Raw genomic sequence first — 27195 nt, 5'->3', positions numbered from 1 at the left:
ATGGAGTGGTCTCTTCCAGGATGACAATGCCCCGATTCATAGGGTACGAGGGGTCACTGAATGGTTTGATGAGTATGAAGATGATGTGAATTATACGCTATGGCCTTTGCAGTCACCAGATCTCAACCCAGTTGAACACCTATGGGAGATTTTGGACTGACTTGTTAGAAAATACTCTCCACCACCATTGTCAAAACACCAAATGAGGGAATATCTTTTGAAAGAATGGTGTTCATCCCTCCAGAAGGGTTCCAGAGACTTGTAGAATCAATGCCAAGGCTGAGGAACATTATATATTTATATATAGATGCTAGAAATAGATGCTAGACATTGAACAACAGTATTTCCCGGAAATTACCCCATACGATAAAGTAATAAAACAATGTCAACAAAGTGTTTAATTGAATAACTTAAAAGGTTAATTTGCTCATGATATATAGCTGAATACATATAATGCTAACATCATCAGAAAATGTGATTGCAATTTTATAGTGACATATAGTTGGAAATGTAATAGCAACCATGACAGACATGAGCTACCTTTCATATCAATCAATCAATCAATCAATTTTTATTTATATAGCGCCATATCACAACAGAAGTCATCTCAAGGCACTTTTCACATTGAGCAGGTCAAGACCGTACTCATTAATTTACAGAGACCCAACAATTCCCCCATGAGCAAGCACTTGGCGACAGCGGTAAGGAAAAACTCCCCTTTAACGGGTAGAAACCTCAAGCAGAACCCGGCTCTTGGTGGGCGGCCATCTGCTTTGACCGGTTGGGTTGAGAGAGAGAAAGAGAGAGGGAAAGGGGGAGGGGGGGGCAGAAGAAAAAAATCACAACAACAACAACAACAACAACAAACACAAGCAGCAACAGCCAGGGAAGGATGCCATCAGGACTGTGAAGGACCACGAAGGTTCGGCCTGATATATATAATGAGCTACGGTACTCCTTCTTGGTATGTATTGAGATTTCCACACAAAGTAATAGAATAGATTAGAATAGAATTCCTTTATTGTCATTGTACTGGTTTATACAACGAAATTCCGGTGCACTGCCTAAGTGGAGCTCAATATACAAGATAAAGAATAAAACCTGTTCATCTCACGCGCACCAAAATCCAAACATGCGTACACATTTACCTACATATGTGTAATAGAATATCAATATTGCACAGTATGAATATAATATATAAATAAAAAGTATTGCACAGAATTAAGTGACAATATTGCACAGTATTGTACAGTATAAGAGTTGTCTATGGGGGGGTGTGCTTTCAGAGCAGAGTTCAGTGTGGTGATGGCTTTGGGGTAAAAACTGTTCATTAGTCTTGTGGTGCATGCTTTGATGGACATGTAGTGCTTTCCTGAGGGCAGAAGGTCAAACAGGTGATGGACCTGGTGAGAGGGGTCCTTTTAAGATGCAAGATGCCTTCCACAGGCAACGGGACGTATATGTGTCTTCCAGGGCAGGCAGATGTGTGTTGACAATTTTCTGGGCTGTTTTGATGACTCTCTGCAGAGCCCTCTTGTCAGCCACAGAGCTGTTGCCATACCACACCAGGATCCCATGTGTCAAGAACACTCTCAATGGAGCAGCAGTAAAAGGACACCAGCAGCTGTTGTGACAGGTTGACTTTCCTGAGTGTTTCAGGAAGTAGAGCCGCTGTTGTGCTTTCTTAACCAGAGAGTTTATGTTGGTTGATCATGTGAGAACATCTGAAATGTGGGTGCCCAGGAACCTGAAACTGGAGACTCTCTCCACTCTCTCTCCGTTTATGTGCAGTGGGGGTGGTCATCCTGCTTCTTCCCGAAGTCGATGATAAGTTCTTTTGTTTTTTTAGTGTTAAGTGCCATGTTGTTTTCTGCACACTAATCTGTCAGCCTCTGTACCTCCTCTCTTTAAGCAGACTCATCGCCCTTAGTGATCAGCCCACCACTATTGTGTCATCTGCAAATTTAATAATTGTGTTCGTGTTATGAATTGGTATACAGTCATAAGTGTACAGAGAGTAAAAGAAGGGGCTCAGCACACAGCCTTGTGAAGCCTCTGTGCTGAGTGAGTGGAAGAGTGGTGGGTAGGGGTATACACGAATCCAAAAATGTTATTCGGCAAAGCACAAATAGAGGGTTTTTTACAAACATTTATTCCCTACAGATATTTTAAAAATTATTTGTTTTTGGGAAGAAAAAAAAAATCATACCAACGTGCAGGTCGGTTACATTGCTTTCTCAGTCTCTCCTCTTCTCTGCTGTTACGTGTATCAGCAGGTCTCAATGAGGGGAGTCACATCCACCTGCTACATGACGCACATTTCCTTAGTTGGACATCACTCCTGGAGTTGGGGGTGTTGCCCAGAGATAAAGCTGAGCTACTGACAGGCGTTAAGTGCTCTCAAGGGACTCTCCATAACCTGTTGTTCCACTTCTCCTTTCCAAAAAGTTAGGTTGTAAAAAATTGGCAATAAATGAAAAGTGCAAAGCAATAATCGCCTTTGAAGGTCTTCCCTACATGTTACATGCTGTGCTGTCTCTGTGTTATGGGTGTATAAATACCTTCAGGTCTGTCTATGCAGGTGCAATGAGCAGAATTTTAGCTCAGTAGTCAGTGCAGTCGTCTGCCTATTTTCACTTTTATTTGAATACAAATATAAATAATTTTGCTGCCTCAACAAATGTAGATACAAATACAAATACTGGGCTTTCTCCACAAACCTAGTGGTGGGGGCCCATCCTGACTGACTGTGGCCAGTCTGTTAGAAAGTCCTTTATCCAAAGGCAGATGTTGTGTTCAAAGCCTAGGTTGGACAGCTTGGTGAACAGTTTACTGGGTATGATTGTGTTAAATGCAGAACTGTAATCCACAAACAGCAGCTGTGCATATGCTCCTCGTTGTTCAAGGTGGAGCAGTACAGTGTGGAGGGCTGTGGAAATGGCATCATCTGTTGACCTGTTAGCTCTGTATGCATATTGATGTGGGTCCAGGGTGGGTGGGAGAGCAGCCTTGATGTGCCTAAGGACCAATCTCTCCAGGCACTTCATGATTACTGGTGTTAATGCCGCTGGCCTGTAGTCATTGAGGCAGGTTATTGCTGTCTGCTTCGGAACTGACACTATTTTGGATGTCTTAAGGCATGTGGGGACAATGCACTGTGCCAGGGACAGGTTGAAAATATTTGTTAACATGTCAGCTAACTCAGCAGTCTCCACGAAGCTGTCCTGAAACACCACCCTGGCCAGCTGCTTTCCGTATGTTGATATTATGGCGTGTGCGTGTAACATCAATCTAGTGAATACTAGCACTGATCTCATATTTCTTGAAGCGGCTGTGGCTCAGGAGGTAGAGCAGGAGGGTCATCCACTAATCAGAAGATCGGTGGTTCGATACCTGGCTCCTCCATTCCGCATGTCGATGTGTCCTTGGGCAAGATACTTAACCCCAAAGTGCTCCTGATGGCTGTGCCATCAGTGTTTGAATGTGTGTGGATGATTAGATTTCCTCTGATAGGCAGGTTGGGACCTTGCATGGTAGCCCCTGTACCCATTCGGCGTATGAGTGTGTGTGAATGGGTGAATGTGGTTTGTAGTGTAAAAGCGCTTTGAGTGGTTGGAAGACCAGAAAGGTGCTATACAAGTACCGTCCATTTACATTTGAACAAATAAAAATCTATCCTGTGCTCAATAAATGTATCTGCATGTTTGCTGTTATCCATATTAACGTGCCCTCTCACTCAGTTTTACTGACATACCTTCTCACAAACTCTTGCTCAGTGTGCTGGCACTGCTGCACACTAGCTAACATGGTCTCTCTCTCAACCTCTCCACTCTGCGCGCGTTCAACTTTTCCTGCACACTTGCTTAACCTGGCACAGCTTTACAAATGTGCCACAAAATCAAACATCTGAGAATTGGAGAAGGTAAATTCTGATTGGCTGTTTTGTCTCCAATAAGATTGCTAGTAGAACTATCTACAGCATCCCGGAAGCAGGTTTCATCAAAGGCATCAAAAACAATACTTCAATATTTCAAAACTAGAAATTCATAACTCACCTGACACTGTGGTGTATTGTCGCTGTTTTCACCATTTGATTCTGTCATGTCTGGTGGCTGGAAATCTGAAATCTAAAAACATGATCAAACTGGTGTCTGTGTCGTGCAGGGCCAACAATCAGCATCTCAGTTCTACTTAAATTTAGAAGCAGGAAATTATGTAGTTTTTCACAGCAGCAAACCTGGCCTCCCAGTTGGTAATTTGGGTATGATGAGTTGAGTGTCATCCACATTGCAATGGAAATTAATTCCTTGACTGCATATAATTTGGCCAATACATACATAAAGAAAAGCAAATAGGGCCAAGAACAGAGCCCTGAGGTGCTCCATATTTATAGTAGACACACTGTGTTATTTCAGATGAGTAAGACTTTAATCAAGAAGGAGCCAGGCCAGAGACAACACTGTGATTAATTAGTTGGTCTAAGAGTGGAAAATGTGGTGCAGTAACAGGAGTCAGTTCTTCTGTATGTGAGCTATATGTGTTTGTTCGTGTGTGTGTGTGTGTGGATTAATAGTGTTTTGAGGGTGTGGGGTGAATGGGGCTAATGCAACCAGAATGAACTGGTTTGGGAGACAAAAGCGGGGGGCTAGAGAGGGAGAGATGGGAAACCAGAGTGAAAGAACTTTTCTGCTGAGTCTTTCTACAACTCCAACCTGGTAACAAGTAAGTGCTCTCTACATTTCAGCCAATACTTTACATCAAGTTTTATGAGCTGTATTACTTCAAAATTCATATTTTAAGAACCTCCATCAACACACTTGGTTTATTCTACTCTATAGGTCACTGCAATTTTACAGCAATTTTATGGTACTAACCCTTAGAAAACTATTATAATAAAAGGTTTGCTAATAGCTCCTACAGCTGTTTGTTATATAAGTTGTGGTTTTTGACTCATAATTATTTGTGTTTTCTGTGGTTATGTGCTGAAAATTAAGAGAAATTATTCATTCATTAAAAAAATTAAAAATCACATTATATCAAGCTCTGTACTGTACATTCTTCCTTTGCTGCTTCCCTAACGCTTTTTTTTGATTAGTACTTATCATATGCCTGCTGGGTTTTACTAGCCTATATGTAATTGTCCCATTGTAATTGTCTTTTTGTGTGTGTGTGTATGTGTGTGTGTCTGTGTGTGTCTGAGTGTTTTGCCTGCACTGTAGGAGAAAGGTATGGAAACTTGGGGAGTGTGTGCAGGCGAAGCAATTAGCTATTGTGACATTGTATTTTCAGGGTTTGATTGTGTTGGAAATGCATGTTTTTGCTATCTGCTGATACGAGTGGTGTTGTTTTTGGCACATTTCCTGTGTGTGTGTGTGTGTGTGTGTGTGTGTGTGTGTGCATGTCTTTATTTTTCAGAGAACCAATTTCATCTGAAAATCAGCACTGTGAGGACATTTCTGTGCTGTGAGGACATTTTGGCCAGTTCTCACAACTTCAAAGGGCAATTGAGGGTCAAGACTTGGTTTTAAGGTTAAGGTTAGAATTGGTTTAGGTTCAGTTTAGGGTAAGGGTTAGGTTTAGGCATTTAGTTGTGATGGTTAGGGTTAGGGTAAGGGGCTAGGGAATGCATTATGTCAATGAGTGTCCTCACAAGGATATAAAGACAAGTGTGTGTGTGTGTGTGTGTGTGTGTGTGTGTGTGTGTAAAAGAGAGAAGAGAAAGAGAGGTAGAGAGGGCAGGCAGATAGGAACAGGGTTGAGAGAATAACATTAGCTTTTCTTTTTTGCTGACAAATTGGGCAACAGAACAGACTAGTGAGCGGCAACTAACGGGAAAGGAAGGAAGACTGATGCAGTTCCCTAAAATGTAACTGTCCAAACCATGATAGTGAATATTTATGACCCAGTCAGCCATGAATTTAAGTGCATGACTTTTAACTCTCAGATTATGCCTGTATTTACCTCCCCAACAAACTAGATCTTTATTTGATGGCTTTATTCACAACTACAAGTACAAGTAACCTCTTTTATGTCTTGTCTGTTGTCTGTTTTGTTTTTATACATAATTTATAATATTATAATATAGTTTGGTGCTTTTTGCTGTTAATGCAAACTGAAAAACTTTCTCCATGTTGTCCTGTTGTCTTAATAAATTCAGCACTTGTATATGTCCATTTCATGACATGTATTGACATGTATGAACCTGCGTTGGGGTCTTTGGGCAAAAATGAGCTTCTGGGCTCCTATATCAAGATCAGGTGATAAAGCAGAGGCACCTTAAGGTCCTTATCATGTCAGTTGGTGTGTTTTAGTAGAGTGTGGAAAGTAACTAAGTACATTTATCCTAATACTGTACTTAAGTTCAATTTTGAGGTACTTGTACTTTACTTTAGTATTTCCATTTGATGCTACTTTATATTTCCACTCCACTACATTTCAGAGGGAAATGTTGTACTTTCTACTCCACTCCAGAATTAACACAATGGATAATATAACAAGCTTTTAAAATACAACACATTGTTAAAGATGAAACCAGTGGTTTCCAACCTTTTTGGCTTTTGACGTCTTACAAAAAGCAGTGTGTAGTCGGGGTCACATTTCACATGTCTATGAGTTGTTAACAGCTCCACCAAATAGTGATTTTTCTCTCTTGGTTTCATTTCATTAAATGTTCAAATGATCCAATATTTCAGCAAAAATCAAAGATTAGAGAAAAAGTCCAAAAACTGAAAACAGATTTGTGTATCAGAACTTTGTTTTTTCTTCTTTCCTCTCCCATTAATCATCTCATGACCCCTCAGATTTATCTGCTGACCCTTTGGAGGGGCCCGACCCCTAGGTTGGGAACCACTGGACTAAACTAGCTAACTGTATATAAAGTAGTGTAAACTAGCTCCACCTCCAGCAGCTACAACAGTAACATGCTGCTCTAACACTGATGCTTCACTATTAATAATCTAATGATGTCATATATAATAATATATCAGTCAGAGGGACCAAACCACTACTTTTACTGCAATACTTTACATCAAGCTGATAATACTTAGATACTTTTACTTGAGTAGGGTTTTTCATGCAGGACTTTTACTTGTAATGGAGTATTTTTACATTTCTGTATTGGTGCTTTTACTGAAGTAAAGGATCTGAGTACTTCTTGCACCACTACATATTACTTTATTCTAAATGGTAATGGTAAATGGACTGCATTCATATAACACATTTCTAGTCCATGTTACATGCCACATTCATCCATTCACACACACATTCGTACGCTGATGGCAGAGTCTGCCATGTAAAGTCTAATCATTTACACACCAATGGCCTTCAGGAGCAATTTAGGATTCAGTATCTTGCCAAAAGGACAAAATGCAGACTGGAGGAGCCAGTAATCGAACCGCCGATCTTCTGATTAGTGGACAACCCACTCTACATCCTGAGCCACAGTTGCCCCAAAGTCTAAAACAAAATTAAGATTAAATGCTTTGCCACACAGTAAACACAGGGCTTTTTGTGCCTGGTTGGTAATTCAGCCCTGTTTCCATGGGCTGGGCTGTTTCCACAACAACAGAGTTGCTCCATACTCTTTGCTGTTTCTGTTTTAATAGAAATGCTGTTTTATTCACTCATTACTTCCAGTCAGTTTTACTTTACTGTTTTTTCATTCTGTGTTAAACTACGGTTAATGAAACTCAACGTGTCTGTTTCACATTAAAAAGCTCATAAACTCATCGGGAATAATCCTCTCCTTTCATGGTAAACTTTTAATGTGAAACATCTGCAGGAAGTGTTGACTTATGGTTGTCTTGTGGTGTTCAGAATGTCTGTGTGGAGAAGGATGGAATCTGAGCTTCCCACATGAAAAAGAAGTGGCCAGTGTTTCCACTGGTATTTGAGGTGACACATGACAGTCTAGACCCACTGAGATACCATCGGAAAATGTAATTGGCCAGCCTGACATGATTCCAGTCTTGTTGTAAATATCAAGAATGTAAATGAAGAGGATTTGTTCCAGATGTTGTTGCAGGTTCTGGATCATCAGGGCACTGATTTTCTGGCAGGATCTTTAATTTAGTGGCATCTAGCGGAATGGACTTGGCAGAAATGGAATATCATATTCATAAATATATTTTAATTAGTGTATTATCCAATGAAAGTAAGAATCGTTGTGTTTTTGTTACCTTAAAATGAGCCCTTTATATCTACATAGAGGGTGGATCCCCTTCAACGAGGCCGCCATGTTACACCCCCATGTTTCTACAGTAGCCCAGAATGAACAAACCAAACACTGGCTCTAAAAGGGCCTCTCTTGTTTTTCACAAGTTTTGCAGCCACTGTAGGTTCTCCTACACACTTGGAAGGGGAGAGTGAGGGGAGTTGTATTCAGTTGGTTGCAATCTGCAGCCTCATCACTAGATGCCACTAAATCCTACACACTGGTCCTTCAAGACTATGCCAACATGTGGATTCTGACTAATGTTTGAGTTAGCTTGAAGCTAATTTGCATCCGTAGTCCCCCACAATCAAAACATACAACAGCACAACAACAAACAGTACAAAGCCAAAAAAAAAAAAACCCAAAAAACAAAATAAACCAAACAAAAAAAACCCAAAACAAAACACAACAAAAAAACCCCCACACGGAACACACCATACAAAATACAAAGCTACACACAACAGCACATCACGTACACCTACAATGTCAATTAGAAATATAGAGTGGATTAGCAAAAGAATCACAACTGACCAGAAACCTGAGATTATTTACTCTTTATTTCATTGTATTTAATTACTAAATAAAAGATAAATCTCTCTGCAACACATGCTATACACTGTTGAAAATTCATCGTCTTGCTCCAGCTCAACTTATAAACCAGTCATGTCTGTAAATTAGCAGATGGCTTAATTCAAAGGCAGCAGTGACTTTCCATTTTTAACTCTCATCTTAATAATATGAAAAAATGATCATCATCTCTGTGAGACTCTGTGGGTAAATAATCTTAGTTAAGGATTGTAATTCTGTGTTGGAGTTTGGAAGGTTAACATTGCGTTAGTAGCTAGTAGGTTCCATTCTGCTACAGCACTGCACTCAGCCCAAAACTCAATGTGTGTAGGTAGTTACTGTATGTGCATAAGCCAGACGAAAATAGACTTGAGGCCTAACAAGATGCTTTGGGCTGCAGCTGCTGAAGACAGCTGTAGTGATTAAAACTGAAGCGTATTTGTTCTATCAGTTGAACGTGAGACAGATGACACAGCTAGGCAGCTGAAACGTGTCCTGTGTGGACAGGGTGTTACTTAAGGATGATGCTGAGATGTGTGTGTGTGTGTGTGTCTGTCTCTCTGCTCTGTCTGGCTCTCTGGTATAGTTAGTAGGTCATACAGGGACCAATAAGTCATTTCCGCTCAGCTGCTTTTCAAAATCCCTAATTACAGAGTCAACAGCACACACACACAGACACACACACACACACACACACACACACACACACCAGCTCTCAAGCCCTTATCCCCAGCCTCCCTCACTTCTGATAATTTGGTCAGAATCCCAACTCCAAACTTGGATGGCAGGGGAGCAAAATTGGCCTTTTTCACAGCACACTTGGCTTTTCAGATTAAAAAATGAACATGCCACAGAAATTCATACTGTCAGCCTTTTATTATGAGATGCATGAGTGTTTGTGTGTGTGTGTGTGTGTGTGCGTGTGTGCACGCAGATGTGCGTCTGTTGTATTGCTCTTCAATGATCAACTGTGACTCCTGTCAGATTGGTTGTGTCTTCTAATGCCAGCTCTGCAGAAGTTAAAATTAGAGGTGATTTGCTGTAATCCTTGTTCTACACAGCAGAGAAAGCCCTCTAAAGCCAAACTTATGCCAGCAAAAGCAGCGCTGTCCCTAAAATTCTGTAAAGATGATGAAGCGGCACAAATTATCTCAGCAATGACTCTCCTCTCTTCATAGAGAAAAGGCAGGATCAGGCTGTCCATTGTAACCATGGAAACCATTGTGCACCATGCAAACATTCTAAAGGAGCATTCAGAGTTAAAACAAAGGCTGTGTCTGAAATCACTCCTTTGTTCACTCATTCACTACTCCCTATGCAATGCACTTAATACGTAGTTTACTCTATGTTGAGACTCACTAATTATTGTCACCATGTGTCATAACTGACAGGTGTAGAGTTCAACAATGGGTCTAAAAGTCTGAAACAACATTGAAAATCTCTAATATTTTCATGTAAACCTGGAAATAATCAGAAACTTTTAGGATTCAGATACATTTAAAAAGACAAGAAGTTGTGACATTTAAAATAAAGAAGAAATATTTAAGATTTTACACCAAGGCCAGCAATCAAATTTAAGCATATTTGTGGCATCGACCAACTTAACTCCTTGAGTTGTATCCCTTCCATTGAAGCATGTATTCAGATGGCACTCAAGTAGATTTGAACTACTCATCAGAGGCTCATTCAAGTAACCCAGTTTGATGCCAGTGTTCACCTGTTTACTAAGTGTCAGAAGTCAAATTGTTATTCTAAACAAAGAGTGGCTTCAGCATCAAATCATTGCTACAATAAAGGTTTAATTTGTGACACAGTGACAATGAGAAGGTTTGCCATGTCTCATTCCAACCCAGTCTCACATCAAAATGTATAATAGCTACGTTGGTCCATAGTGCAAAACATATTAGTTAACAATAATGGCTCTAAAATTGTGAGATGCGATTTTTATGCCTATTCTTTTCTGTTGACCTGCGTCCACGTCACGTGACTGTCAAGATTCAGTTCTTGTGGTCACCATGTGGAATCTTTGTAGCCCCAAGTTGTAGTTACATTTGTGAAGAGGCGCACATCAGCTACATTTGTTGGCTCTGTAGTTACAGCATAACCCCTTATCACACAACTGGGTGTGCTTTCTTTACTCAGAATGCAGCAGCACCCTGTCGGGCGGTAGAGGCACATTGACAGATGGGTGGAAATTTTTCAAAGTATTAAAAGTATTCATCTACTGCAGCACCATTTTGATAAATTAAGGAGAGACAATATTACATTCATGGTTATGAGCTGCTGCAGTAACTAATAAAAATCTAGAATTTTAACAACTACCAGACTTATAAAGCTATTATAATTTTTATTTGACAACATTTCAATTTACAGTCTTATTTCTTTGGATCTGATATATTGTCCTCAGTTACAGTAAATCTGAATATAATAATAAATAATATATAATGTAACTGACTCTCAAATGACAGAATAAAATCATTTAAATGGCCATAGGATTTATCCTAATTTAATTTTGGTCATGGGGGAGGACTCCATGTCCATCACAATAAAACACTACGGTCACTGAAGAAGGGAAGAAATTTCCTTTCTCCCAGACACTCATTCCACCGGAAATAACTTCTAATACCATCGTGACCTCAAAAAATCTTTTTTTTTTTTTGTCTGCTTTCATGTTCATAAGAAAGTCAGAATGTGGTTTCAGGCTGATTTTGCTGTGTTTTTTCTGATTGTGTCTTATGGCAGATGGACCTCTAGGCTCTGACAGAGATAATCAGAGCAGAGAGAAGAAAGTCACTCGAGGGAGTTTAGTTTTTCTGTCTGTTGACCAGCGTTTTTTTCTGGTAGCTGCAGTATGTCACATTTCCACAGTCACTACAGTAGCTTAATACATAGAAATTTCACATCCTGTTCTTCATCTTTCAAATCAGTCTCTTATTTTATGCTTGGGCTGTATGCAAAATGATTGATGATTGAAGGGTCTGATTGATTAAAGACCCTAAAAAAGCAGTATTTCTCTAAAACATTAAATATTCCTGGCTAAATAAGCAACAATCAAAGTTTGGGGAAAAAAAACATCTTAAAGTAATATTTTATTCTTATTAAGAGCTTAATATTCAAAACTCTGTTTATCTTTTCATCAGGACTATGTGGGTGCTTTTTTGATTAACAGTGTTGGTTACATAAACATAAACCTTTATATATATATATATATATATATATATATATCCATCTGAGCCCCCGCACTTCAAACCAGTGGTACAGAAATCTCTCGTGAAATAATCAAAACAGTCTGAGCCTGGGCAGGAAATGTGCTCATGTAGGACCCCACCACTCATAGTAAGAGGCTGATTGAGACTATAAGTTTCTTTCTCTGGATCAACTGAATCAATCAAACTCGCGCTAACAAAATCACTATGAATTATCACCAAACTCTGCAGCTCTATGAAGGTCAAGTGTGGCCTGTAGTGATGGATCTTGATTTGCCTGGATTTTTCTCTGTGTGAAAAGAAACCAAACCAAGGGGAAAATGCGTCAAGTTTACCAACTCATCCACTGAAACCAACCACAAATCTGAAAATGCCCTAAGACAATATAAGGCAGGATGATTATACAAGATGATAAAAAAAAAAGTTGCTCCACTTTATTTGGAAACACCAAGCATAAGCAAAGCACTGACCATTCCAGTGTTTAATCAATTAGTTATGCAGCACTACTATATGTGACTTTCTGCTCCTCAGCCCATCACTGTCAAGAGTGTCCTCCAACAATCCCAGACCCTCCATACCCACATGTAAAATCCATAACTATCTGGTTCAGCCCCCTCCTGTAACAAAAAATAGTCAGCCACATAATCCTGCGTAAAACGGCAAATTGTCATTTTTAAACTTGATTTTTGAACGGATTAAATGAAAGCAATATAACATGTTAATTAATGAGCTTTAGAGATATTGGTGGTTGCATTTTGTTACCTTTGAACACAGCCAGGCTAGCTGTTTCCCTATGACTCAGAATAGTTAGAAAAGTCCCGGACCAGTCTGTCCACTGAACACACAGATACAAACCCTCCTGTCCAACACCACAAACACAACTGATATGAAACAATTCAGCTGAGATTATATTCAATAATGTTTTTAAAATGATTTCTTTCTACAATATTTGCACATGGAAACTACAGTATGATTAAAGTGGAAAAAAAGGGGGTTATAACAAATTATGGTTAAGGTTAGGCAACTGAAACACCAGGTTGAGGTTAGGAAAATGATGTTACAGCAAATAATCATGCTTCCTTCTTAAAGGATCAGTGTGTAAGATTTAGTGGCATCTAGCAGTGAGGTTGCAGAGTGCAACCAACTGAATAGCCCTCCCCTCCCCCTCCCCTTCCAAGCGTGTAGGAGAACCTATGGTGAAAAATGTGTAAGATCCTCTCTAGAGCCAGTGTTAGGTTTGTCCATTCTGGGCTACTGTAGGAACATGGCGGTGCAACATGGCGACCTCTGTGGAAGGGGACCTACTCCCTATGTAGATATAAAGGGCTCATTCTAGGGTAACGAAAACACAACGATTCTTATTTTCAGGTGATTATACACTAATTAAAACATACTTATGAATATTATATTCAATTTCTGCCAAGTCCGTTCCACTAGATGCCACCACATTCTACACACTGCACCTTTAAGTAAATGTTGGAGTTTTATGAACTAAATTGATATTTATTAATAAAGCTCCTTGTTGAAAACAATTGCATTATTGTAACATAGTTGGGTAGTTACAAGTTACTGAGTAACTCATTAGTACTGTACCACTGTCCTATCCCTAAATGATTGTAATATTAACAACAAGTATGTAAAATGTTCAGGATCTCAAACAAACAACAAACAAGCACAAATGAAATCGTCTAAAAAGGAGACACAAGCTACTATCTCTTAATAGGTTACTACACTCGTATGGTTTTTATCTTGCACAAACACACAGCATACATGCCCTGCAGTGTGGTCACAGTGTGTTTCTTGGTCACTGACTTCACTTAGAATGAGACTGTGTTTACTCTTTCTCTCCTGCTCACTCATGTTTTCTACTGTCTGTTATGTTTTTGCCTTTCTCTCTTTTCGTTTTCTATTTTGTACATGTTCATCTTATACATTCATTTGCCCTTACAGTAAATTTGCCTCAGTGCAGTTATAATGACTTTTATAATGGCCACTTGCCAAACATTTACCCCGTGCTGTACATCTATCTAACTATCTATCGATAGATAGATCTATATTTTCTCAGAATTCTTTATTTTCCTTTACTTTAGCTAGTTGTTTGCACCATGTGAAGGCAACTTTGAGAATGATTTCATTTACAATGACGATATACATAAGCAGCATAATAAATACTTTGTTTAACAAATACTTTGTTAGACTTATAGGTAATATCTTTATGATATGGTCAGGAACAGAACAACAACTTTCACTCTTTTTGGATTTTGAATACCCTCCATTGATCATTTACAAAAGAGGTACAAACTTAGAGGGTCATTTAGTAAAAACAGATGAATTCAGAAGTAAAACTCCCTTTATCACAGGTACTTTTCCATGCAGACCCTGTACATCATGCAAAAATATGGTCCACGCAGTTCATTTCACAGATTTATAAACTAAAAAACAAAATCAAATCAGGTCATTGGTAACATGCAGACAAAAAATGTCATATACCTTTTGTTTTGCCAATGCATACATACCACATTGGCAAAACTTCACGCATATTAAAAACAAGACTCAATGAACATAATAGTTGCATTAGAAGGAAAGATATTGCATCACCGGTGGCAAGACATTTCATGAATTTTGGACACAAAACTGAAGATCTAAAGTCTATTGGTGTTGAAAAAATTGAAATCAGTCATAAAGGTGGTGATATTGAAAAATCTTTATTGAAAAGAGAATGCTTTTGGATATATACCCTTAAAACTTAACATCCTAATGGCTTGAACGAGGAATACAATCCAGTGCTCTTTCTTTGAACCTGATGTTCACTGTCTCATTAATGACTGCATGTCTACAGTGTATACCTAGATTAAAGAAATATTTTCCTGTGGTGAATTAGTTTCTGCCTTCTTTCTTGTTTCAATAGTGGACGCTTACTTGTTGTCATGTATTTGATTACCTTACCAGGTGCGATGCTAATTACCTTGAGAGGAATCACCTGTGTATGTGTGGGTGTGCAACTTTAAAGGTAGCTATACCACATGTTTGTGACACTAATGTAGGCCGGATGGCTGAAAAAAAAAAATGCTTGCAGGCTCTGTCTTATGGTTTCATACTCCACATTCAAATGTCAACCCCTGTGAAAAGAGGCATCAAAGAACAGTACTCCATGATGATACATGTATACATACTGTACATACAGTGAAGCTAGCTATCAGAAGGCCCCAAAGACAGGGCTGTAGATCTTGGGTCTGGTCTTTGGTTATCTATTGTCTTATGCTTGTCTCTGTCTCGATGGTGTCTTTGTGCAGGGAATGCTTACTTTCTATGGTGTGTCATTAGTCATTATTATCATCATTAGTCATCTAAATGTAGTGCAAATTTTAACCAAATTTCAGAAAATTGATTAAAAATTAATGTGTTTCCCTCTACTGCTCTTTTGTGAATATTAATAGTTTAGCACATCAAAGTAAACAGTTGGTGGTGCTGATTCTCCTATCAAGTGCAGTAAGGCATATAAAGATGGTGCACTATTTTGACTTTATTCAAATTTCCAGCATTTCTACTAACGTGCACAAAAAAGGTAGATGGAAACACACCTATTGCCATGTAACAATCAAGCATCCTTATCTGAAAATAACAAATCATAATCCAACTTTAGCCCAGCGCTTTACACAACCAACGACCTGACAAAATCTGATGGGTCCTGAGAAATTATAGGGTTTCTGGTTGGATAACAGGACTGTGACATTTGTTGTTTTGTTTTTCATCTAAACACATTGGAGTTCAGCTGTAAACATAAGGAATTAGATATGCAATATTACTAGTTGAATTTATCAGGATGCACTGAACTCATCGTAGGCTCTTTTCATACCTGTATGCATTCTGTTGCATGCTTCCCTAGCACACACTGCATCGAATTGGCCAACTATAGGCAGCAAGGCCCAACAAGAAAAAATACACAGCTGGATACACCCTTTGCTACATGTTCTCATCCCAAGTCGTCAAATACCAACGCTTTGTCAATGCCCTTCTGCGTCTGGTACCGAAGCTCAAGGTACCCATTGGTGTTTGTATGAGACACATCAGGCTTTCAACATGGACCCATTTGCGGCAATATTACATGCTCAGAGCTGGTGCGGTCTGGTTAGGTTTAGGCACAAAAACCACTTGTTTAGGTTTAGGCACAAAAACCACTAGGTTAGGGTTAGGGTAAGATTGTGGTTTGGGTTAAAATGATCACTTGAAACGTCGTCATGGCGACAGTAAACTCAATGGCAAAAAACTGTCCCGTGTCGCAGTTGGAAATGTGACGCTCATGATTAAAAGTGGGAGGCGAACAGTGGTCTCCTGCAGCAAAGTGCACTTCTTGCCACCTAACTATCTAGCCATCCACACAACCTGCCTCCTCCTAAGAAGGAAAATGTCACCTCATATAGATGTCATTGGTCTCGTGGTGTCTAATAATGACATGGATGGGTTTACATTGGAGTAAGTTAAAAGCCAAGCGCATCTCATACAGATGCCAAAGGGTACCTTGTGTGTCGATATCAGTCACCAAGGCCGAGGTATGACAAAGCGTGACAAAGCATAAATATTTGATGCCCTGGGAATGACAGCACAGCAGGAGTTTCAGCTTGTTTCTCCACATACCTCTGTTCACATTAAAATGCCAAAACAGATAATTGGGCATGTGCGGAGGACAAATGAGAAAGTCAGCCACAGAAAACCAGCAAAGAAGAAATTATACCGCTTCTGTGATGGCTTCCTGACATTTAGTTTATTGCGAGCAGATTACAACAGTTTTGGCAAAGAGAGGTGGTAGATAGCTACATTTTACCCTAAACAAGCTGTCAAAGTAGACAAGAAAGAGAGCAACCCTCACATGAAGCTGTCCGCCATTGTTCTTATTGTATTTGTGTTTCTTCTTCTTTCACTTCTAATGAAATGCCATGCTACTGCTACCATTTATTTTCTCACCGATATGACAGCGTTTCTACAAAGCTCTGTTTTCCCTGTATACACGACAATGCCAAACCGGCATTTTCACATTTACATTTACACACTCTGGAGGCCATATCTACAAAGCTCCGTTTTGGGGGGAGAAAAAAGCCATGTTAGTCTGGATGGAGGGCCAAAACGGAGAGAAGAGGATGCATCTAGCCGGTTTAGTGTGGAAATGGTCTCAGTCAGCAGTGCTGCTACATCTTGCAGATTGCGGATAATGCTATTAGTGATAACAGTGGTATGTTTTGGTTGTTATTTATACTCATGGCACAATAGTTGTGTCTATGCTGTCAATAAGATCCCACTACAGCTAGCTATTGGCATCTGTAAGAACCAATATTTACCGTTGTGTTTGGGCAAAATATTTGGAAACATGAGTTTGTCTTGTGCATGAAAATATGTTGACTTAGTAGACATGGTTCTGGAAGTACGGGAACAGGCAGTCAATGACACACTAAGACATGAATTTCAATTGATCTTCAGTTTTTCATTATGGGAGGCATCCTGACTAAATGACCTATAGTTATATTTGAGTGACAGACACCATCTAGCAGCTGTAGTAATTATGACCCGGAGAAGTGATACAGTTCAGATCTCAATATAAGGTGACAAAATTGGATGGTGGTGGGTTGGGTGGATGGCTAGATAGTTGGTAAAAAGTGGACTTAGCTACAGGAGACTGCTGTTCACTTCCAGTTTCCAACCGCAAGTTGGAATGGTTTTTAAAAAAACGTAACTATGATTGTTGTGGTGTTTACTGTTGCCATGGTTACGAAGGTTACCTAACTTATAAAATAGTAACTTTAGCCCACGCCACGTTTCAAGTGATCGTTTTAATCCAAACTATGTATGTTTCCCTAACCCTAACCAAATGTTTTTTGTGCCTAAACCTAACCAGACCTTAACCACAGTGTTGTCACACCATAAAACATCATTATTTTTTAACAGTGATTTGTAACGGTTTTGGAAAGCACCGATGAAGGCAACATTTTAGAAAACGTTCCCATAGGACGTTCTGGAGTGCATGGTAAAATCGACCTATGTGGTCATTTAATTATGAGGATGTGTTGGTTATTAACCTCTAACCTGAAACAAGCCTCTGGTCATTTCTCAACACTGACTAGACAAAACGATGTTGACCTCTGACCTTCACTCTGAGCCTTAATGGGTTGTTTCAGGTAATGGTAACAGAAGCCAAGGGTTGAGGAAACTGACAGGCTGGACATTATTATTTCATATGTTTTCTTGTCATTTACAAAAATGAATAATAATAACACATTTAGAAAAACACTCTCCCGTTTTGTCTCATCATATCATAAGTGGCATCGTTTCAGAAAACCCAACCATTCCATCATCTGATTACACATAAGTAAGACTCTGGGTGACCAAGGCCTTCACGATGATTTCAGTTTTATTGCCATACATAATTTTGCTACTACAGTTGATCCTGGAAAAGATTGGAGTGGTTTCCTCATGGGATGCATCTGCGCTGCTTTTCAACTCCAGTCCCTGGACAGGTTATTAGAGCAGCAGTGTATAATTGCAGCCTGGTTGGCGTGTGAAACATCCATTGCAAGATGCTCTACCAGCTTTGCTTACACTCTGTGTTACTGGCTTAAGAGAGAAACTGTGAAAACCTCTGCACAATGTTTGTTATAAGCTGACACTGACATTTTACATGTGTTGTTTGGAATTATATTTAAATTAGGAAGGTGTTGAGCAAGTAGAAATATACACTGTAAATATAAATTACCACATTCACTTTCACAGTGCATTTAATAAAATATATTTTGAGCTTGGAGGTTCATTCTTGACCTTGGAATTAGCAGCACTAACATTCTTGTCAGGTTCACATGCTTTTTTTTCTGGAGCCTTTCAGCCACATCTCATGGCCTTAATCAACAAATGGTTTGTTCAGTTCTCATCATGGAGAACTCCATTCACTTTTTATAATGTATAATTTTATTATATTTTTACAGACTTTTATGAATGTCATGGTAATAAAAAAGACAAGTTAGAAAAAAAATAGTTCTTAGTGTATGTTATATATTTTGCCTCCTTCCTTAATGTAGAGGGCAGAAATCAATTAAATACATTTATTAAGGTTGTCAACTCCCACACCTTTTTAGCATGGGACACCCACTTTCAGGATCTGTCTCTAGCTCTCATGCTGCCCAAAATAATCTCATGCCACATAAGAGGAGGCCACAAAGCCACTCCTCAATGAAACTTCAGAACATCAGGCTTTTTGCACATTCCGGCTCCAGATTGGTCCATAAACATTACAAGGAGCATCAAATTTGAGTTTATGAAATACCTGTAACAATACAAGCATCTCCAAAAATAAGAATTGATGAATGAATTTGTGCTAAATTCGAATGGAAACCTGACTGGTGACAGGAATAATGAGTGTCTAATGGTAATTGACATTCTGTACTTTTCTACACATCAGATATATAAGCTGTAACACAGAGATTTTGAGTTTATTCTGTGAAATTGTTTGGAATAAAGCAGCCATCCTCAGGATGAGACCTGAGCTTCATCAAATTTGTCAAGACATTTCTATTTATTTATTATTAATGATTATGGATAATTAATGAAGTTACTGTGCCAATTGCTGTGCCAGGTGCATAAGAATGCACAATGCACGGTTTTTAATTTGGAGACCCTGGTCATTCCTGCTGCTATGTGATGGTTACAGCCATTTAATATAGAAAACACATCATGAAATCACGATTCAGACTCTTCTCATTCATGGTTCTGCAATGGTGGAATGAGCTACCCTGCTCTACACGGTCTGCTGACTCCCTTGGTGCTTTTAAGAATTGCCTGAAACTCAGCTCTTCATGTACACCTCAACACTTGAGCCCTTTAACCTTTTAGTACTTTGTTGATTGTTGCACTAATTTCTTGTTGTTTATGGTATTTTTTATGCACGTGTCTACTCCCAGTTGTTTCTTACTTTATTAATCATATATATGAAAAAACAAAAAAAAAAGTTCTGTCCAGCGCTCTTTTTGCACTTGTACCTGGTCAGCTACTTGAGAATTTGTACCAAAGCTCTTTTGAGTTTTTTCACTGTCCTCTAATGCTAAATTGTCTTGCCTTGTTTGTAAGTTGCTTTGGATAAAAGCATCTGCCAAATGACAAAATTTAAATGTAAATCCAAAAAGTTAATAAACTCATAGAACAGTACCCTACATATAAACAGCTGTGGGCACAACCCAGTCTCACATCAAAATGTATAATAGCTATGTTGGTCCACAATGAAAAAACGTATTCGTACGTTTCACAATAACAGCTCTAAAATTGTGAAAACTGAAACCACATAGTTGCATGTTGTTTGAGTCATTGTCTTTGTGTTGTGTAGTTGTCTGAGCTGTTACTTGTGTTATTTTATGTAACTGTTTGATTATATTATTTCAATAAAAAAAAGCGTAGAGTTTAGAGTGGAGAAATGAATTGAATTTGAAATCCAGAATTTGAAGCTTGAAGCTGAAAAAACGTAGTCATGTCACAATTTTAGAGTGGTTATTGTAAATATAATATGTTTTGCACTGTAGATCAATGTAGCAATTATACATTTTGATGTGAGACTGCGTTGTTGGGCAACAAACAGAACATCAGTACTGACGTTTCTCTGAAACCTCACATTATTTCCTCCAACTGAAGTCCTGCTAATTGTGGCCTTTACACTCTCTGCAGTTTTTATGGAGCAATCTCAAAGCTGAAATGTAGAAAAAATCCTGATGTTCAGACGTAATTTTGTGTAAGGTTTGTTTGGGCAGCGTGAGAGTGAGAAACAGAGTCTGAAAGCAAGCGTCTCATGCCAAAAACATTGGAAACCCTGATAAATGTTTTTGTCGTCTTCTTCAAAGTTCCAACTGATTGATTGCGTCAGAAGCATTTGCTGCCCTCTACAAGAGAGAAGGAGGCAAAATATATAATATGATATCAAATCAAAAGCTGAAATTAGTAATTAGAAAGCACAAATTGTTAAATTATGCACATGCTTTTGTTTGTCTTATCTCTGTGACATCACCCGGGCTCCATTTAATAAAACTGTTTTCATGCGTTTTTCAATTTCAACATAGTCAACAGTATATCTTTGTGAAAATGTATTAATAAATTTATCTATCAGAATTGTTTCAAAAATGAGTTTAGCACTCTTTTTTTTTTTTTTTTTTTTTTTAAATATGTAGAATATGATCATATCACCTCAGCACTGAGGGCTTGGGGGTAGATGTTTGATCCTGCTGGCTGGTGAGGCAAAGCTAATGATAGTTTGAAGATAAAAGAATTTTATGGATTGAGAAACGTGTTTGGCATCTATCTTCTGCTCTTTTTATCTCATGTCTAAATAAAGCATAATTTCTAGAAATATGGTATGCAGTGAGACTTAAAGTTTTACAGAGGTGAAACCAGAATCCTACAGGAGTGAGCTACGGTTTTAAGCTTCATGTCTGTTTGTTATTGACTGGTAACCTTTGGTGGCAGCACCTGCAGCGGCTGAATCTTTCTTAAAACTTGAAAATGACTGTTAATGACTGTTAACCATGTCCATGCTGTGCTTATGGCTGATGTCTTGTCTATTATGCAGGGCATTAATGAGTGCTTAATAAGTAGAGGAGGGTGGAGAAACACCTGTAACTTCTGAGAGGGAGTTAAATGTGACTCCAACTTTTACAACAGAGAGAAGAACTCCAAAATGAAGAAAATATCACAGTAGTAAAAATATTAACCCTGGAAATACAGTAGATTAATAATGAACCTTAACAGTATGCATTGAACACCGGTGAACTGTATGTTAGCTGTATTATTCATTCATTCTTCAAATCCTATGACCAGCGGTCGCATTGTACATCTCATGTTGTTAGTAGTTGCACATGAACACACTACAAACACGACAGCTGACGGCCCTGCTGGTGGCCAACATGCACGCATGTACATTCTATGAGAGGATATAATTGATGTGATGTGGGTCTCTTCTCCAAAAGACATTGCAGAAGGACCACTAACAAAGCCAACCATTTTCTTGCCACTATGAAGAAGAAATTGAAAACATGTCTAATGAGAAATACTGTCTGTGTGGAGTTTTGCTTTGCTTTGTGCTGGCGCTGTCAGCCTGTGGTCTTTTACTTGTGGTAGAAGAGAGGGAAGGTGAAATCACTCATCAACTAGATGAACAGCAACAACAGCCAACTACAGCCAACTGTGCTGGACACACTGTCAAATCTGCACGCTGGCAGGCAGTTGGTCACATGTGGGCCAGCAGTGTCCAGCGGTCCACTCTTGGCTTGGGGGAGTAGGTGTTTTCCTCAGCTATGGTTTGGCCAACTGTAGATAATTTGGTTCACACAGTCTGACAGGTTCACCTAAAGGGAAGTGTAACCAACAGTAAAAAAGCCTAAGAGCAAACTTTCTTATTAGATTACATAGCACATTATACCAAAAACATGAGTTCATAAAGTCCAGCAGTATAAAATACAGCTATTTTCAATGAAACACAGCCTGATCTCAATAAGATTAAAATGAAAAGAAAAAGCTAAAGAAAGAAAATCAGTATTCTGTAATCATTGCAGTATATCAAATATGACTGCAAGGTTTAGACAAAGTACATAATCCTGTTACAAGGTCACAGTTTTGTCCGCAGCTAATAAGTGGCCATCAATGTTATTCTTTATTTTAGTATCATTACTTTAGGCTCTTTTTAATACATCTGCCCCTGCAATTTAAGCTTGCAACATAACCAACAGCTGTATAAAACGGACAGGAGCATAACAATTTTCACTTAAGATTTAGAATTTCTTCTGTGCTTCTTTTCTTGTGTAAATACAGCCAGTTTTCAGGAGCCCCTTGTTGGGTTGTTTTGAGCTGTGATGGTGCCGGTGAGAGGAGCAGATAATGATTTCTCATGAAATAACCTTGGATTGAGGGTCAACACTTAATGGTTTACCACTTATAATGCATGTGAAGTCACGTTTTAATGTTGATTTCCCCACTGCTGTGTGTTTTTACAGAATGAGGGCTGCGTTGCTGTTGCTGCTGTTAGTCACTCTAATCGCCATTAAATCTGTAGATGGAGGGAAAAACAAGAAAGGTAAGATTCTGTCTTTCTCTCTCCCTGTCTTGCTTGCTTTCTCTTTCTACAGTTGTTCCTGTGAGCGCAAAATTGCAAATGCCGAGTGTTGAACCCCAAATCTTTTGTAACTTCTTTGCACAGACGTTAATTGTCACCAATTCCTAAGCAGTAGAGCATTCATTATTATTATTATTATTATTATTATTATTATTATATATTGGCACCAATTTTTTTTTTTTTTTAATTTTTAAATGTCATGTTTGCAACTAAAATATGAAGACTAGAGACCCATGTCAACAACAGCTAAAAGTAATGCTAAAATGCAGGAGAGTGATGTAGTGTCACTGAGCAAGGATTTCTAACTACCAGATAAACTCTCAGCTAAAGTCACTTTGTTCACAGAGCCGCTATAAAGCGTCAGGGTTGGTTTACTTCTGTTCTGGAAAATAAACCTGTCAAACACCTGTAAAGCTGACTCATTAACATGTTGCATCGTGTTTGTTTAATTCGTATACAAACGTAAAATTTAATTCAAGTAGCCCCGTCCACCACCCACAAACTTTATAAATAGTCTCACAAAATAGACTCATTGTGATGGCTGGCGATGTCTACTGTTGCTAGTCATCAGTTATTTAGATTAAAATGATTTACTTAAACAATTTTTCCTCAATCAGCAGCTTAGCTTTATTGAGAATATATAAAATGTTAACTAAAGCTAACCAGCAGAAAAAAATCAAAACATAATCATCTCTTACATAGGCTACATCTTTTACAGCTTTTGTGGATTCTGTTACTGATTTGCCGCCAAATCTGAAACCTCTTAATGTAAATGTAAAAAAACCCATAGCTTAATAATCTGTTACCTGTTGTAACCATGGATGTATTATAAGAGCTGGATACCGGAATAAAAATGGCACCCATTCAGTCCTATAGGAATTGCTCGGCTGGCGCATACGCCAAAAAAAGTTTCTAGCTTCTGGGTTTGCTTCCGTGTTGTGCAGCACACTGAATATGCGCAGTAGTGTTTCCCCCGCTGGCCCCGCCCGCGAGTTCCTGCTCAGCCCATAGACTTTACATTGTGATGATGTCACGGATTTTTAAATCGCTTTTCTCGGCTCGAGGAAAGTTTTACATACATAAAACTTCCATGGATCAAAAGTTCATAATAGAAAGAGTCATAATTGACATTGTTTGCAGTTCGAGGTGTCCTGTCAACAGTTTTACTGGTGTCTCTTTTACAATGGTGGTCTATGTGGAAAATCCTTTCTGGGCCGCAGGGAATTTTTCGCTGCAATATCGCGAGTGGCCATTGTGAAAAATTGGCTGCAAGGCAGAGCGGCGGTGCCCTATCCAACTCTTATTATACCTCCATGGTTGTAACTAACTAGCAATAACTTGCTAAACTGCTGGCTAGCTTAGCTGCTGGCTAGCTATAGTTAAAGCTGGAGTGCAGGACTTTTGTCTCCCCCTTCTGGTAGTGAGAGTGAAGGGGGGCACTCACAAACTTACAAAGACGTTACTAGGATGAGGGGAGGACTTTTCTCTTCATTTGATAATGTTAAAAGTAAAGTAAGACCTTGCTGTCAACTCATTTTAAAAAAGAAGAAGAAGAAAAAGAGAGAGAGAGAGCAGCTGCGGTCAAGCAGCTAGAGAGTGACTGAGGAGAAGGAACGGTGGTAGCGAGAAAGGCAGTGAATCAGATTGTTTGACAGCAGTTATGTTCTAGAGCACAAACATGCCCATGTATTAGCAATAACTTATCTTTTACTTCACTGCTTACTTAGGCAGTAGACTGGTCAATACACAGATAGGAGAAAGACACTTGCCTCGGCCAGATGTCGCAACATGTAGACACTTTCTGTGTCCGTTGTTTCAAATTAAAAGCCCTCTATGTACTTTTTCATCCAGGCAGACAGACCGTGTGTCGTGACTGAGTGTGTGACAGAGAAACTGTCACTTCTCATCACTTTCATGCACTTCTGAGTGTGTGACAGAGAAACTGTCACTTCTCATCACTTTCATGCACTTCTGAGTATGTGACAGATAAAATCATTTTTGTGGGAAAATGTGAGCATTTTAGCTTTTGAATCACTTTTCAAAAGTTGCTAAAAGGTTCAAAATTTGAAAAATAGCTAAATTTGTTGCTATGTGCTTTAAAAAAAAGAGAAGAAAAAAGGTTGCCAGGGTAGTCTGAAAGTTGCTAAATCTAGCAAAAAAAAACAAAAAGTTGGCATCAGTGGATAAACTACTGTTCATCAACAAACAGTAACAAATAAAGAAAAGAAGAAGTTGATTCCACTCCTTCTGCTAGGCAAGGCTAACCTCCTCCTGGCTCACGTTTTGTACTCAATGTACAAACCTAATCTTGATATCAGTCTTCTCAATGCACTCCCTCCACTCACTCCAAGAAAGCAAATAAGCATATTTACCAAAACTATTGCTTTAAAACAGTGCGCTGCTCTTGCTTTCATTTCCAAATATACTTGTTGTCTATGAAAATATACAGAAGATTAAATGAATCAAGTATGTTTTTGTCTAGTGCAATTATTTCAAATTTTATGTGACATGGGCACATTGGAGGCTGATGCATCCATTGCCTTCAGGCCAAAGATTCGCGACATGAGGTGAAGCTTGCAACTACTTGCAATGCACCAGTCTGCAACGCTCTGAAACCTGCCAGTTTACACCAGTGCAACGAGATGGTGTATCATTTCCATAGCAATGACTCTCTGTACTTCCATTCTAACTGCTGGCTAGTAGCATCTGTGCATCTGTGGTGTCTTAAATTATGAATGAGGATAGTGATAGTGAGTGACTTGCTACAGTTGCAGCTCTTGAATTGATGAAATGGGCGAAAACATAAAAAAATGAGAGGGTTGAGAATTTGGAGCCATCCATTGGTGCTTCAATGGAATACCCAGGGGGCTTGCAAATTTATGCCAGGAACTTGAGACAGGAGAGGGCAGTTTGTTTGTTGGTTTTGTTGGAGTAAATTTTAAGGTTTGTGTCAAACAGACACGGCTGTTCCTCAAACAAATTGATGAGGTGATCCTCTTTTTCCTCCATCCAAAACTCGCCCAGCTGACAATTTGTAACTGACTTGACCAGCTGACTTCGCTACAAGTCAGCTACAAGTTGAATGGCTGTTAAAACAGGTGAAGTCATGAAACACCTAATGGCTTAGATTTGCTTTGGTCATACTGGCCGTTCCCAGTGACCAGCAGTGACCGGCAGAAATGGGGCACAGGCCACTAGCAGCACTGTCACTGAATGTGTGGATCACACAGTAAAATAATATTAATGCTATGCATGCCCGTCCATGTCATATCCAGTTAATACATTTTTTTTCTATCCTCAGAGAAAAACAAACCCTCCCAGCCCAGGTCAGAATGCACTGACTGGCGCTATGGAAAGTGTGTCCCTAGCAACGGGGAATGTGGGGCAGGGTTTAGAGAGGGGTCATGTGACCAGCAGACCAGGAAGATGAAATGTAAAGTACCATGCAACTGGAGAAAAGACTTTGGAGGTAACACACACACACACACACACACACACACACACACACACACACTCAATCATTTCATTACATTGACTTACATTGATTTCCTGGACACTTACCCTAACCCTAACCTAAGTCTTTTCAGTTGAAGACCTAAAGTCTTCAACCTAAAGACTTGTATAATCATTAGACTTATATAATCATTATGAATGATTTACGTTATGACGACTTGCTTTTTGGCCCCAAAAGGGAGCAAACACTCACATAATGGTAGTGCTCCAGTGCCCATAAAATTAGAGATTTGATGGATGGATACAGTGTGGAGGTGAAGGTAAATTGTGCGCATTTCAGTGTAAAATAGTCTACGACTGGAAATAGTACATTGATTGTGAACTTTTGCTTTATTTTCTAAAACCTTCACTGTACAAACCGTTGACACTGACTCCATAGCATGAGGACATAGAGGCAGTAGAAACAACAGCACAAGCAGCCATAACATATGATGCAATCCGGTGCAGCAGCCCTGCATAAATACATTCGTGAAGCTATGATGATACAGTGTTTGTTGACACTGTGTCAGAGGTGATTAGATTCTAACTGATTCACTTCTGAATGATAACAACACAGTTTCTGGTGTGAT

The 27195-nt window shown here is 39.1% G+C and overlaps 1 protein-coding gene across 1 annotated transcript in view; it reads left to right on the top strand.

Moving 5' to 3' along the window:
* The first annotated feature begins 4452 nt into the window (after positions 1-4452).
* Positions 4453-27195, top strand: part of LOC122976014 (midkine-B-like) — a 32483-nt gene continuing 9740 nt past the window's right edge. Inside the window, exons 1-3 of the mRNA XM_044344265.1 lie at positions 4453-4722; positions 22995-23074; positions 26415-26582. Coding sequence (XP_044200200.1) covers positions 22996-23074; positions 26415-26582 — 247 coding nt within the window. The 5' untranslated portion in view covers positions 4453-4722; position 22995. The remainder of the gene's footprint in view (positions 4723-22994; positions 23075-26414; positions 26583-27195) is intronic.

This window comes from Thunnus albacares, chromosome 24, assembly GCF_914725855.1.
Source record: "Thunnus albacares chromosome 24, fThuAlb1.1, whole genome shotgun sequence".
Classification (NCBI taxonomy): Eukaryota; Metazoa; Chordata; class Actinopteri; order Scombriformes; family Scombridae; genus Thunnus; species Thunnus albacares.
Note: the sequence above shows the minus strand (reverse complement) of the source record. Positions and strands in the feature narration are given on the sequence as shown.